This window comes from Herpailurus yagouaroundi, unplaced genomic scaffold (assembly GCF_014898765.1).
Source record: "Herpailurus yagouaroundi ecotype Mexico unplaced genomic scaffold, PumYag 181, whole genome shotgun sequence".
NCBI classification, from domain to species: Eukaryota; Metazoa; Chordata; class Mammalia; order Carnivora; family Felidae; genus Herpailurus; species Herpailurus yagouaroundi.
In genome coordinates this window covers 3,326,765-3,342,699 of record NW_024412412.1, presented here as the reverse complement: position 1 = coordinate 3,342,699, position 15,935 = coordinate 3,326,765, and the positions used below count along the sequence as shown (strand labels likewise).

Genomic DNA, 15,935 nt, shown 5'->3' with positions numbered 1-15,935 from the left:
GAACCTCAGTATAGGAAACTGATTTAAAGGAAACACGGCTCTGATGGAAATTTGGTTTGGGAGCCAGAGTCGCCTTGCTCGACTGTTTTGCTAATTCCAACCATTATATGGAAGTTGTAGAAACATACTTTTTAAAAGAATGAAGTGACTCACTATTGATCCTCATCATTTCATTAAAAAGTTGTTGTATAGTAATTTTTACAGTCATGTATTCACCTGGAAGTTTTGAACCTAACTTCATTTTCTTTGTGAATAATGTGGAAGGAAGGAAGGAAGGAAGGAAGGAAGGGGAATAAAAATAGCATTTCCTAAATCAGATCCCCCAATTTTCAGCTTTCACATAAATCCCTCCGGTATTGCAAAATTAATATTGAAGTAAAATGTAAAATATTGAAGTAAAATTTTATTCACATTAATATCCACGGAGCTTGCATTATATTAATATAGCTATATTATTTAAATATTGCTCAGAATTATTTAGCTTAATGGTTTTCTGTTTTGATACATTTTGCTTTGTGTGTGTGATTTCTAAGTTTACGTCACACAGTTAACTGTGGAACTTGAACTCTGGGTGCCAGGAAGCTTGCCCCGAGTCTCCTTATTGTTTTGCTTTGATTTATTTGCTTCCTCTCCCTGCCTTGATTTTATCTCTTCCTGAAATTTCCCTGCTGCTCCGCTGTACATAAAAGGAACATTCCTGGTCTTGTGGCTTAGCTACTTGGTGAAAACAAACGAAGCTAAATAAACATACCAACTAAACCCCTCGTGGATTGCTACGGTGATAAAACTTTCTTGGCAATTAATTTTTGTCTGAAATATCTCTACTTAGAGGCTTGCTGCAGTTTTTAGAGAATGTTTTTTAAATTTTTTTTTTTAACGTTTATTTATTTTTTTGGGACAGAGAGAGACAGAGCATGAACGGGGGAGGGGCAGAGAGAGAGGGAGACACAGAATCGGAAACAGGCTCCAGGCTCTGAGCCATCAGCCCAGAGCCCGACGCGGGGCTCGAACTCGCGGACCGCGAGCTCGTTGACCTGGCTGAAGTCTGCCGCTTAACCGACTGCGCCACCCAGGAGCCCCACAATTTTACATTTTAATCAGATTACATTTAAAAAAATATTTTTACCATTTATTTTTAATTTTTTTTAATGTTTATTCTTGAGAAATATAGAGACAGAGTGTGAGCAGGACAGGGCAGAGAAAGAGGGAGACACAGAATCTGAAGCAGGCTCCAGTCTCTGAGCTGTCAGCACGGAGCCCAATGTGGGGCTCGAACTCACAAGCCTTGAGATCATGACCTGAGCCAAAGTGGGATGCTTAACTGACTGAGCCACCCAGACACCCCAAGCATTTATTTATTTTTGAGAGAGAGAGAGAGAGAGAGAGAGAGAGAGAGAGACAAAGCACAAGCAGGGGAAGAGCAGAGAGAGAGGAGACACAGAATCGGAAACAGGCTCCAGGCTCCGAGCCATCAGCCCAGAGCCCGACGCGGGGCTCGAACTCGCGGACCGTGAGATCGTGACCTGGCTGAAGTCGGACGCTTAACCGACTGCGCCACCCAGGCGCCCCTAGAGAATGTTTTTTAAACCTTATACTTGAAAAAGCCACAGATTTCCATACCTAAGCATACTTTCTCCCGCTCATCTTAGAAATGGGGTAGTTGGATGCCATGCACGGCCCCAGAGATCTGTTTTGTGACAGTCACACTACACCGAAGATAACTGGATACAGGCACATTCAACCTGATAGAGTCGCAGGGAGTGCTGCAATCATCACTCAATGAAGGAGGAAAAAGACAGTTCACTGGGTTCCAGGCTGCCTTCTAGGAACAGGGACATTAGTCCAAAGACAGCCTAGACAGCTTACGGCCCAATGCTTGGCACTCAGCTAAGTGCTAAGAAGTAAACCAGGGCAGGATGAGGCGATGGGAGTCACAGAGAGCAGGAGCTGGTTCACATACAGTCAGCAGAGAGGGCGGACCAGGAAGGGGAGACCTGTCTTGGGGAGGGTGATGAGACCAAAGGCTCTGGGGCAGGAACGCACGCACGTGGCACGTGGTGAGCCAGCGTGGTTAGAACAGAGCCAGGAAAGAGTAGTGGGGAGAGGGGGGCACGGAGTGGGCAGGACAGGCACTGAGGACTGGGAGGGGCTGTGGGTCAGATCACAGAGAGTGTTGATTTTACTCTGAGTGGGGACAGAAGTGTAAGAGTTTTGAGCAGAAAATTTTAAGATTCAAGTAAAATTAAAAAAAAAATCCATCTGGCTGATTTGAATGAAGCGGATTACAGAGAAATGAAGAAGGCAAGAAGAGAAGTCAGTTCTGAGGGCTCTTGCGTGTGTGCATGTACGTGTGTGTTTGTGCGTATGTGTATGCGTGTAAATGGTATTAAGAGATGATTCCGAAGGTCTCTGGCTGTACGTTTTTTCTAAACCTGGCCAGTGATCTCTAGTTTTGAGGCTCCTACGTGTAATTTTCAAATAAAGCATTCGTTTTTAGCATTTTATTTGTGAATAAAATAGAGATAAAGTATTAGTGTTTAATTGCTATTTTTGCATTGTTACTAGTTTTTATGTAAAGGGTGAAACCCGCCTTGGGAAAACACACATCAGAAATTACAGACTGGTCATATAAAAGAATTTAAGTTACATCTGTCATACACATACTTTCCATCACAATCCTAGGGTTAAAGATACATTAAAACAAGGACAATAAATCTCGTATACCCTTAATGATTTTTAGGTTTTTCTAGACATAAAATGTCTTAGTTTAGAAAATTGAGTAGCTCTTTCCTAATTAAGTTTATTTACCGAGGCTTATTCTTTGTGAGAAAATCTGTGCAATGTACATCAAAAATGAGCCCATTTTCAAATTCTTTGGCAGCTACTCTGTTTTAAATTATCTTATATAAACAGATTATTTAAGGGAGAGCACCATGTATGTTTTCCCTATATTTTAGCACATTTAAGGAAGTCACATATCTCATTGATTATTAATTCTGACTCAAGGAAAGAATACTACATAGCATTTTAATACGGCTTTAATTTCTTCTGTTTAAAAGCTCTATATAGTACCACTGAAAAGAACCAGAAAAAAAAGAACTAATTAAATTCATCTAAGTAAATGGTTCTCAACAAGGGACCATTTTGCCCCCCAAAGAACATTTGGCAATGTCTGCAGACATCTTTCCTCAACACAGTTGGGGATATTTTTGGCAAGTAGTGGGCACAGGCTAGAATGTTACAAAGTTTCCTACAGTGCACAGAGCATCCTGTTAGAACAAAGAATTATGTGGCCCAAGATGTTAAGGATGGTGAGGCTGAAAAGCCAGGACACGGTGTTATCTCTTAATCATAATTTTAAAATGGAAATTGCTTTGTCCTTGTTACTATTTATTATAGGAGATACCTTTAATAATGAGATACAGGCAACTCCCAGAAAAGCATTATCTTTATCCATGTACATTTCCTGGGGAAATGCCTGAAAATGAATTATGAATGAATATTTTATAATGGTAGCTATCTCAGATTTTCATATTTTTTTTTTCCCTTGGACATTGGTGATGTAATGAAACATCAGGACAGGAATATATGATGCTTTGTCTCTGTTTCTTGGAACTATTCAATCGAGATAATTTGTCTTTGAAACTCTTAACTGTCTTTGCTGCTACTATTGCTATATTACTCTCACTGTTACAAATGACAGTGAAACCCAATCAACAAGCAGGGATTGAGTGACAATGACAATAGAGTCTGCCTCATGATGCTGTAAAGACACATCAAGCTAACTCATTGTCTTAGCACAGCAGGAAGACCATCCAAAAATCGCTTCTTCATCCTCTGGCTTCACCCAGATAGCAGCAATTTCGCTAGGAAAGTCCAATTTCCTTTGATACGATTTTAGGGCACTTTTTAATAATATATGTGGGCTTCAAAAGTAAATATAATATGGTATGTGATTTTGAGATTCATTGTGAGATTCTGAGGAACATAAAGAGATTTATTATGGGGAATGTGCTGATCCCATTGTAGAGACTAAGTCCAGCTGGAGTTTCCAGAGAGCCAGTGATGTGAGCGAGTTCCAGCCAGAATCCAAGCAAGAAGGCAGGAGAGGATAAATGTTTCAGCTCCAAGACAGGCAGGCAGAGAGCGTATTGTTTTCTACTCAGCCCTTTTGTTCTACTCTGGCCTTTAAGGAATAGGGCAAGGCCCACCCACATTGGGTAGAGCTATCTGCTTTACTGTATCTGCACATTCAAATGTTGATCTCTTCCAAAAGCACCCCTATAGACCTACCCAGAGTAAGTCCCAGCTAAATATCTGGGCACAGGTTGACTATCACGTTGAACCTAAAATAAACCCTCACATCTATAGTTTCCTGGCCTAGGTCCCAGGAGCACAGAGACTTTGAGATCCGGACTTAGGTGGAAGTTTGCAGGGAGGTGATTCAGAAAGCAAAGTGAGGGAGTGAGGACGTGAGGCAGGAAAGTGATGTTAAAGTGTTGATAAGTACACACCTTAATACCGGGGAATTTGTTTTGCGTTTCTGCAAAGCACCAGTTAAACCTCTTTTAGTGTTTTACAATAATGTATATACCGATTAATGTTAATGCCGCTTACTTGATCGTGTTGATATTTCATGACTGTCTTAACATTTTCCGGATGCACGTTTTTCATAAGTAACCAGAATCTCACTTTTGACAACTATGAAATAGGAACAATAATTTTCTCATACATTTTGAAATGATTCAATAAATGGTCCAGATAAGGGACTTAGTGCAGAATATCAAGCACCTAAAATGTACTCGATAAATATTAAGACCTCAAATTGAGTAACTTGCCAAAGATATGAACATCCTATATATTATCCCTAATGTATATTATCAATTGTCCAAAATTTCATATCAATATACATTGATATCAGAAGCAAAGAATAATACCCATTTTACCCTTAGTTATTTTCCTTTTTGTAAAAAATGCATTTTAAAACTTCAAGTGTTTCACCCTTGTGTTATTTTTATTGTGAGAACAAGAGTGTTTAACCTTTTCCTGTGTGTAGAATTTCTTTCTGGAATTCTTTTTTAAATTGTCATTGATGATCTTTTCTCCATCAGTCTCTTTGTATATTGTTCTTTTTTTTAATGTTTTTCAATGTTTACTTATATTTGAGGGAGAGAGAGAGAGAGTCAGAGAACCTGAAGTAGTTCTGTGCTGATGCAGTGAGCCTGATGTGGGGCTTGAACCCACAAACTGTGAGATCATGACCTGAGCTGAAGTCGGATGCTCAACCAACGAAGCGAGCCAGGCGCCCCTTTTTGTGTATTATTCTTAATGTGAATCAAATAAGTATAGAAGACATCCCTTTGCTATGTTGCAAATTTGCCTCATTATCTTGTTTTTTATTTTGGATTATTTTTATATGTCTATTTTGAAAATAACGTTTTTATATACGTAAGTTTGTTTATGGTAATGTTTCTTTTGCTTCAGTCACATAATTTCTTTTAGTTGAGGTAATACATTATTTGGCATAATACAGTATATTTATTCTGCTAATTTACCCATTATTTTATACTTTCCTTTTTTTTTTTTTCAACATTTATTTATTTTTGGGACAGAGAGAGACAGAGCACGAATGGGGGAGGGGCAGAGAGAGAGGGAGACACAGAATCGGAAACAGGCTCCAGGCTCTGAGCCATCAGCCCAGAGCCCGACGCGGGGCTCGAACTCACGGACCGCGAGATCGTGACCTGGCTGAAGTCGGACGCTCAACCGACTGCGCCACCCAGGCGCCCCTATACTTTCCTTTTAATTGATGTCATTCATATGTATTTTCTATTAGGCTGTTTCTAAATGATTTTTTTCAAGTTTCTTTTTTTCCCACTTTGTTAATACACTCTCCTCCCATCACGGATGAGGCTCGTCTTATCATTTACTGAATCCCCCTGTGTATTTGGGTCCTCATAACACCTACACTATGAGGAATGAGGCTCCCATTTCTACTTAGCAAAGTCTTTATCATAAAGTGACATTTTAGAGAAAGGTAGCTTAATATCTTTTGCAGCAAAACTCAAAGTTCACAACTAATAGGATTCCCAGAATTAATTAAAATTAAATACATTTTTCCCAAGGCCGAAGGTGCTTTGGAAAATGTTGGCTCAGTTGTTTTACCTATATGTGTAATTACTCTGCTGATAGATTTTTGTAAATCTAAAAACAAAACTTGGATTTATTTTTAAAAACATTGGCTACTCTAAAATGATAGTTATGTTACCCTTCCTCAAATACCATTATGTGTTCGGTTGAGCAAGATGTTACAATTTAGAAAAAAATTCTCTTACAAAAATGGCAAAGAAAATAGTTAAAATGTTCCATTGGAGAAATATTTGAAGCACCATTGAAACTCCTTTTCTGTACCCTCCCCTCACACAAACACATAGGCAGAAATATGTTTTTACCACACTCTCTACTAAAGAGAGTTTTCTGTGATTTAAGTGTGTTATCCAGTGAGTGACATAAGGTGTTTTTTGTTTCATGTGCTTAATTCTCAAACATTTCAAATAGATTATCTAAGTGGCATTCTGCAATATTTTATGTGAAATGCCCCATTAAGAAATCATAATATATCCCATATATATTTAGCCTGACATAATTTTAACTGTAATCCATTTTAAAATGTTCTCTGGGCATTAAAATATCAGAGAAAACACAATGGTGATTGCAGGTTTGGGAGAGATGTATTCTTGTTTCTCTCTGCCAGTTTCTTTCTTCATTCTCTTCGTTTCTGTTTTCTATTCTTGTCTTTATTTTATCATCTGCTCCTATTTCCAACAAAGTTACCATAGAACTGTAGCCCTCGTCCGCTCCTGTAATGTGGCCTCTGGTCCTCTTTGGAATTAGCGAGCATGTCCTCACTCCCCAGCCCCTTGGCGTCTCACCCTCCATGCTGTGCCAAGTCCTCACCTGAAGTCCTGGTCACTTGAAGTCCTAGTGTCTAAACTGTTAGGCTCATTGCATTAGAACTGAGACGTAAAAGGTGACAATGCCGGTTATTCAGCTCAGGGCTCTCGTGTTAAAGGGAAAAGGGATGTATTGCTGAGAGGGAAGGGCATGTGATCTGAGCTTCTGTCTGCTGGTAGGCACCAACACAGCTCTATTCGCCGTTAAATGTGAAAATATCCCGATGGCAGTTCGTGTATATCTACTTCCTGGAGTCTCTGGAGCGACCCTGTCACCCCGGCTTCTTTGGCACTTTCTACAGGTCTTCAGACTTTCCAATGGTCACACAGCTAGAGAGAGAAAGGCACAGAGCGGGGCTCCGGGGCTCTGCTGTAGAGCCACCACTGACGCCCATTGCTTCCGGCAGGTGCCTGCTGGTGTGTACTCTCAACAGGTGCAATGTCACCTGCTTGGCGAAGGTTGCCGCCTTGCTTTCCCAGAACCGACCAGTGTGCTTCTCGTCCCATTCACTCTTACCTCTAGTGTGATACACACAAATATTTCAAAGTCTTATTCATTTATTTATATGTTTTTAAATGTTTATTTATTTTGATAGAGCACGTGTGTGAGTCAGGGAGGGGCGGAGAGAGAGGGAGAGAGAGAATCCCAAGCAGGCTCTGCCCTGTCCGTGCAGAACCCAGTGTGGGGCTCGATCTCATGAACCTTGAGATAATGACCTGAGCCGAAGTCAAAAGTCAGTTGCTTAACTGACAGAAATGGATTTGGAAACTTTTAAGTCCACTCATTTATGATATTTTTTTTATATGAGAGTGCTGTAATTCTTTTTTTTTTTTTTTTGCATTATACTGAGATAACTTTCACAGCATATGATAAAATTAGAGAAATAAGGTCAGTGTATTAAATAGCATTATGCTGAAAAAAAAATAGCATTATGCTGTGTGTGTTGACCATGCATATATGTATGACATGTTCATACATGAAAAACAATTGTTACTACAGAGGTGTGAGTATATGCAAGTGTATACTACATTTACATATACAGTTGTTTCATCAGTAGCCAATGAAAATATCTGCTCTACATGATGTTATCCAGGCACACAAGCTGCTAAAAGCATATGTCCCCATCTTGGTGACAGGCTGACTTCATTTATCAGTTATATGAGAGCATCAACACCCATAAATATTAAATATGCTCTTTGGGTAGAAACTATCTGATAGGTCAAAAGGAAGGAGGGAAGGAAAGAAAAAAATGACATGTCTTTCTTAAGGACATGTCCCAGACATGTCTTAGCATAAGTATCTTATAAATATTTATTTACCTGTGTTACAGTTTACTATGTACATAACGTTTTGTAAGCAATGCTCTGAGTTCAATAACATGTATGTTTTACTCTAGGGAAAACTTGGTAAGATGGGTTCCCCTCAAATTAATATTTTAATGCAAATTTATGTTATATCTTACAGGCATTTTGTCATCACTGACCATTTTAATTGCTACTTTCCAAGTTATTCCACTTTAAGTTTTCATGCATCTGTTTCCTACTCACACAGTTTTTATGAATTGCTGTGTCTCTGTCATCATATTAGTCCAGAACTTACCTGAAATTCAAAACCAAATAGACATTCCAGAGTCTGTAGAAAAACAATTAGGGTGATGACTACTTTCAGGATCACTGTATTTTCAAAGCCAGGTATCAGTGAATTGATAAAACATGGCTACATACTTTTAAATCTCAGAGAAAGTTTGATACATTTTTGTGAAGCCATCTGTGAATGTGAGGTATATGGCAGCGACACACTGCAGATATTAGAAAAGTCAAGACTTCACTCTTCTGCAATGGAAAGTCAGTTAATAATTCGGGGTAATCGTTTAGACTTTTGTAAGCTTTTCCACAAAACTAAATTAATAAATCAGAAGAAACCCTTTGTCATGTTGAGACTGTCAATTTGGGGTTCGGAAAATATTTGTCACCGATCACTATGGATACTTTGTAGATGAACTTTGTAGATGTAGATGAACTTTGTGTATGAAGTGGTCTTGAAATATGATTCCCATTTGTTTCTGCTCCTGCCAGCTGAGGGAGCCTGTGGAGGGACCCTGCGGGGAACCAGCAGCCACATTTCCAGCCCGCACTTCCCCTCAGAATACGGGAACAATGCTGACTGTACCTGGACCATCCTCGCTGAGCCCGGGGACACCATTGCCTTGGTCTTCACCGACTTTCAACTAGAAGAAGGGTACGACTTCTTGGAGATCAGTGGAACAGAAGCGCCATCCATATGGTAAGTCCTGGGGAAAAAAAAATGTGTTTACCCCAGATACAACAATAGGCTTTGTAATATGGTTCTCCTTGGACATTCATTGGCAAACATGAGTGTTCTTTCTTTGCTTTGCTATTTTGACTGCTAACAAAGCCCTCTATATTGTGACTGATCTCAAAGTTTCCAAGATGTCTTTGCGTCGGTATTTGGAGCCAGGAAAGTTAGGTGCACGTGGGCAATGGAACATCACATGCCCTCATTCTCGACTCTTACAAAGCAACAGAGATGATGGTAACCAGGCGAGCTAAGTTAGTTTTGGATTTGTTCCGGAGCTGATTCAATGTAAACAGATATTTTTAGACGATGGACATTTTAAAATGTCATGTTACCGACCGTTTATCTACGGTGCTGCAGATATATGACTGCGTATTTCTTTTCCTTCCTGACGATGTTGCAACTATGAAGGGTCACAGGCAAACCATAAATACTAATGCAACATACATATGAAATTAGTCAACTGAGGATCACTTCTCTGGCGTGTATGCTAGTGGAGACAGAAGGAAACTGGGTGTGATCAATTACAGCGAATCAATCTAGGTCTTGGTATTGCTGGTGAGAGCAGCTTTAGTTGTGTCCATAAGTGCAGTTGAAGAGGGAGAATCCGAAGAATAGATGTTTGAAGTCTTTATGCCTTTTATGCCTCAAATTAAGTCATTTGTCATGAGTTGTACTGGTTTTTGTTTTATTTCATTTCTTAGTATTTTAAAAACCCTATCAGTACTCTATTTCAGATCCTGGATGATAAACTAACTTGAATACACACACAGACACACAGACACACACACACACATTCAAATTAGGGTGTAAGTCAGAGGAGATGTTGGCCATTTATACATTGGTAGAGAATATGAAGTGAGTGGGAATATTTCTATGGGTTCAAGTTTGCATTTCCATGTAAAGACTAAAGGATAAAAATATCAGCCCTGAAACATGACATCAAATTAGATCACCTGTCTTAAACCAGTTATTTAAATTGAAATTTATTTTTTTCTAAGGCTCAAAATTCAAAGCAGAGGGTTTATATTAATGGGTGAATTATTTCCTTACGTTAGTTACGCTGTGATTATATTAAATGTTACCTCAATTAAGAGAAAAATAACCGTTGCCTCTCTGGCCTTTGCTTTATATTTGATTCATCTTAAACAAGACTTTGAGATGAGTGGGTTTACCCATTTGTTGATTTCGTGTAATACAATCTGAAACATTCAAGAATTGGTTGATAGTACCTGTCTCCCTTTGTGTTCCATCAGACTTAGTGGAAATACCTTGTGAACATAACGCTGGGTGTCCTGGGTTCTCTTCCATGTTCTGCCAAAAATATCCTTGTGACCTTGGACAAGTCGCATAACAGTTTATATAAGTAGGGAAGCTACTGGATATCTAGTATACTGGATATGCATTACCTATCTATTGAGTTCATATTCTCTGTCAATCACTAAAAGAGAGTCAGGGATGTAACATTTTTAGCTTTAAAATTACATCGTTCTGGTTTTCAGAAATTCATTGCAATATGAAATACATGCTGAGTGTCTCTCAGAAACTATATGATTTATGGTAAAGGCCTTGTTTATGAGAGATTCTGCAGATCGTGGGCACCGACCGACTACCTTGCTCCTAAGATGTCAGGTTGGGAAAGAGAGAAAAAAGAGAGACATCTTTGACCATGATTTTAGAACCCATGGTCCGGACAGCTTCTGCCAGACAGACTTAGTTTATGTAAGAGAGGAAACGTGGAGGTGCAGATGTCCATGTCAAGGTCTGAAATAAAAATAGGGCATGCGAAATCAGAACGAGACACAAGTCTCCAGAAGGGCTTGTGGCTCTTATGAGCACATTGTGACTTCCCACTGAGAGGCACGAGCTCATTCATTTCATTCATTTTAATTAAAGATGGCAGGCGGGAGCTAAAGAATGTTGTCTGAGTTGTTGCCTGTTTCTTCTTGGCTTATCCCTGTCGATTTCTCTCACATCCCCCTCCTTTCTGACTAATCTCTGTCTTCGTGATCCCCTGCAGCTTGTCCCCCACAACTTCAGTATTGGACTCAGAAAAGTGCTGAGGATGGGGCCGTGGGCCCCTGTGAGGCCCGAGAGCAAGAGTTCCTAATGTTTGTCGGAGAGAGAGCTGGCATGGCGGCCAGGACAGTGGCCCGTCTTCTTGGTGTGTGGATTCAGGCTAGAGGACACTTTCCAGCTCTGAAATATATCTAGGTATCTGCCAGGGTACCAAGATTCATGACCTGTGAACACATCGGAAAAACAAAAAAACAAAAACTGGGCAGTTGTTGGGAAAGTTCTTGGTGGGAACTTTGACCCTGTTTGTGTTCCTTCCAGTCTGGCAAATGGGGTATCTGGTTGGACTCAACACGCTCTTTCTCTTGATGGCTACTGATAGATACAGTTGTGTTCATATTGTGTTCTTATGACAATCTGTAGTGTCCTCTTGGCACAAAAGCCCTGGGGGTTTCTTGTTAGTATCCTCTAACTTTTATTGATGAAGAAGCTGGGAGCAGAGATCACAGACCACAGGGCAGCACTGGAACTCAGGCTCGAGGCCTCTGACTCAGAATTACATTTCCTTCTCACTCCACCCCAATCCCTGCAACAGGACAGTCCAGCCAGGTGTAGACTTAATGCTCTGTCGGGAACTCACGTCTCCTCGTAGATTTCACGGTAAAGCCTCGAACAGGTTACTACCACAGAGAGTAACCACCTGAGAGGCGAGTTTACACACACGCTGCCTCGATAGAGAGTCAGAGCGGAGAGAGCTTTTTGGGGTGACACTTCACGTTTCTCATAACTCCAGAAGAACTGTCTTGACCTGGCCGTGGCACTTTTACACAGGACCCACATCTCTCTTCCGTGGAGGCTATCACGGAATAGGTGGCTTTCCTAAATCACTATGGGAACATGCACGGGCACATTTGTAATACAAAACAGAATCACTGGAAGTCCGTTTTTAAGATCTGGACAAATGCATAATATGGCTTACCTCAAAAAGACTATTGTTTTACTATCATTTTAGACTGACAGTCTCTGAAATGTTTAATGGTTCAAATCGGTAGGTTTAAAAGATTTAGCATCCCTGTACTTCAAGGAAGACCCTAAGTAGAGCGCAGGTGGCTGGTGCCCCCCCTCAAGCACAAGGCTACGGAGCAGTGACAGTCGGTCAGCGTGCAAGTCTGAGTGTGGAGTGCACAAGCACATACAATTTTCCAATAATCCATTTTTCAATACTGAAAATACAAGCAAGGGCACTCTCAGGAGAAGCTACTTGGAAAATTGTTAAGAACAATAATAGGATTAGCTTTATTTTCATTGAATTTGGAGTGAAATTACCAACTCAGCTATGTTTTATGCAAGGGTTACCATGGCTACAGCGGAACAGTCTAAATGTGGTGAATGATGTAATGTGCCAAAATTATCCATACATTAAATGTGGAGGGGTTCGTCATCTAAACCGAATCCACTCTATATACATTAGATAAGCCTGACTTTTTTTTTTTTTTTTTTTTTTTTTACTAGTCAGCTTCTAATTTTCTACAGGCTAGCTTCTTATCAATACCCTACTGTAGCAGAGAGCTGCCATTTCTAATTCTCTTTGCCCCATGCTCTGGTAATTATGATTTTTCTTGCAATTAAAAACATGGTTAGCGGTGAAGCTAGTCAACTTTTCTTTATTTCTGAACTGATTTGACCGTCTAGCCTATAGCTCATAACCCAGGAAATATCAAGGAGAAAGAAAATTGATTTTATTTCAGAGTTAACCTACTGTGGTGTCTAAATTAAGACTTGGTGGTTAAAGGGACGAGGAACAGATAGTCTCGACAGAAAACAACTAATGGAGAATTTACGATCTTTCAAACATGCATCCTATCATGAGAATAATTTATGCATCCCCTTCTGGGACAGGTAGCCTGTGAGTAGGGTAGAGAAGAAAAGGAAACGAAGAACGGGAAATGCACTTAAAAAGCATCCCCAAACACACGTAAATGCATCAATTCCTCGAAAGTTTTCAATGACTGAGGCTCAGGCCATCCAAAAAAAACCCAAATGCTTTACTGTGCCATTCAAGGCTTTGCACTGCACACACAGCCTGCCCTCCATGTGACCACACCTCACGCCAAGCATCCTTCAGTTTTGCCTCACTGAACACATCCCTGTCTTCACTGAAGCACATATTTGCGTCCCTTGCACATGTGTTCAGGTGTATGGGAATCCCACACCAACCAATTTAATAGACGTTCAATCACTGTAACGCTTCACTTGATCTTAGCCAAAAGTCCGAGAAGCGATTATCACTGTAATGCTTACAATGTCCTATAGACGGCAGCCCACTTAAGTCCTACAGGTGCAACAGTTTGTATGGTCTCCTCCCCTGGAAAATGTCACTGATAACAAAGGCGAGAATGATTCTGGGCTGCTTTGGATTCGACCTGCCTCATTCTACCAGTAGAACATCTGTTACTTTATGATTTCTTAAGGTTTCAGTTATTCACTAACCAGTATAACTCCACCACTTTGTCTCTGTGTATTGTACAAGGCGACACTTGAGGGGACCAAAAGAAGTTTTGGAACTGCACTTTATTTTGTTCCCATTAACCAAGCATAATCTCGCTATTAAACCAATCTAATCAGGGCCTTGCTAAAGCCAACACACAACTTCAAAGAAACTGGAGAAGCTGAGTGAGCTTCAAAGAAGCCTTGAAGGGTCAATTAACACCTGCGATGTTTATCCAGCTTGTCACTTAATTGAGATGTGACTTGCTGCTTATTTAATTTCTGATGAGGAAGGATTATAGAGGCTTACCCAGAGTGACGAACTCCCTGGAATGAACTCTTCCACTCCCCTGCCCAAGGTAGAAGAAAAGGAAGGATGCTCCCCTCTCCCCTTATTTTATTTAACTGTTCATCTTGAAATTATTTTATAGAGAATTTGCAGAGCTAGCTCAGAGAGGTGCTGTGTATCCTGAACCCACCTCCCTCCAATGTTCACGTCTTATACAACCATAGTATAATTATGGAAACCAAGAAAGTCATACCGCCACCAGGCAACTAACTAATGTACAGACTGATGCGAATTTTTCCGGCTGTCCTGCTGGTGTGATTGTTCTGCTCCTGGAGCCACCAGGCAGTGAGCTAGGCTTCTTTTACCTCCTCCAGCCTGTGACTGTTTTGCGTCGTCTCTCTTTGTTTCCATGACCTTGACTTCCCTCATGTCAACGAGTCGGTCCGGTCACGTAACTCTGGAAAGGCAATGGCGTTATTCAGGAACATGGAGACTATATAGCAATGTCCCTTTACCCCCAGTCGAAATAACTGGGGTTTCTTTCTATCATGTTTTCCATTTTAAATTTAAATTCAGGAATCATAGTCCACAAAGCTATTATAATATATGCACGTCAGCATTTTTTGTGGACTTCTGTAACTGCACTTTATTTTGTTCCCATTAACCAAGCATAATCTCACTATTAAATCATAACCAATTTATGCTTTCATAGCATAATAAGCATGACATAAGCAAGAAACAAATATCACATATGTATGTATGTATATGTAGAGATATGTGTGAATTTCTGTGTATTGTTTGTATATATATGTATATATACATATGTACACGTGTTTGTGTGTGTACATATATATTCCATGTATATATGTACATATGTACACACACACATATGAATTTCTATTTTTTTCTGAACCTCTACAAACTGGCCAGAAGTCTAAGGATATAACTAACATGATATTATTTTAGCCCTTTTCCTAAACCCTTTTTCTTTTTTTTAATTTTATTCTCAAGTTAGTTAACATACAATGTAGTCTTGGCTTCAGGAGTAGAGCCAGTGATTCATCTCTTACAAATAACACACGGTGCTCATCCCAAAAAGGATCCTCCTTAATTCCCATCACCCATTTACCCCACCCCCATCAACTCTCAGTTTGTTCTCTGTATTTAAGAGTCTCTTACGGTTTGACTCCTGAACCCCTATTTTAATTAAAATATTTTTATAAAAATATTGTAATATTTTGTAATCGAGTAATGTATCTTTACAGACACTGTACTGAATGGTAATATTCATTGATTGATGGCTATGTACCAGGCAAGTGGAAACAACAGCCACTTCTTGGAGATGCTACTGTCCCCATTTTAGAGATGAGGAAAACTAAACCTAGTGGAGTTCAGTCTCTTCCCACACAGCTACCAGATAGCAGAGTGGGGATGTAAACAGAGACCGGCCTCAGCCATATTTAAATGCGTCAAGATGGTATTTCTTGATTGGCTTTAAACCAGGAGAATAAATGCAGTATGCTGGTGCTTCAACACCAGCCCATCTCAGCGGACCCCAAGGAAGACGTGAGGCCACGTCAAGTCCAGTCACCCCTGTTACTTTGTGCTGTTGTCATCATGAAATATGCTTCTCAACTTTCCTTTTTTGTGTGTTGTTAACTATATAGCGAGGTAATAACAGATATACATCTGTTATGTATACTTTTGGGTACAAATGCAATCTTGGGTACTATAAGGATTCTAAGATGGGACATATGTGACTGGTCTGAAGTTATCATAAAGTTTTGGCCTAACAGTGTAAATACTGAGGCTTCTTTGATACACCTTTGGCTCATTTAAATTGTAGGGAGATGGGGGAAACAGTGGCCAGCTT

At 40.0% G+C, this 15,935-nt stretch overlaps 1 protein-coding gene across 1 annotated transcript in view; it reads left to right on the top strand.

The window, feature by feature from the left end:
- The window catches only part of CSMD1 (CUB and Sushi multiple domains 1), a 1,645,367-nt gene that overhangs the window by 626,052 nt on the left and 1,003,380 nt on the right, over positions 1-15,935 (top strand). The window contains exon 4 of the mRNA XM_040490416.1: positions 9,030-9,237. Coding sequence (XP_040346350.1) covers positions 9,030-9,237 — 208 coding nt within the window. The remainder of the gene's footprint in view (positions 1-9,029; positions 9,238-15,935) is intronic.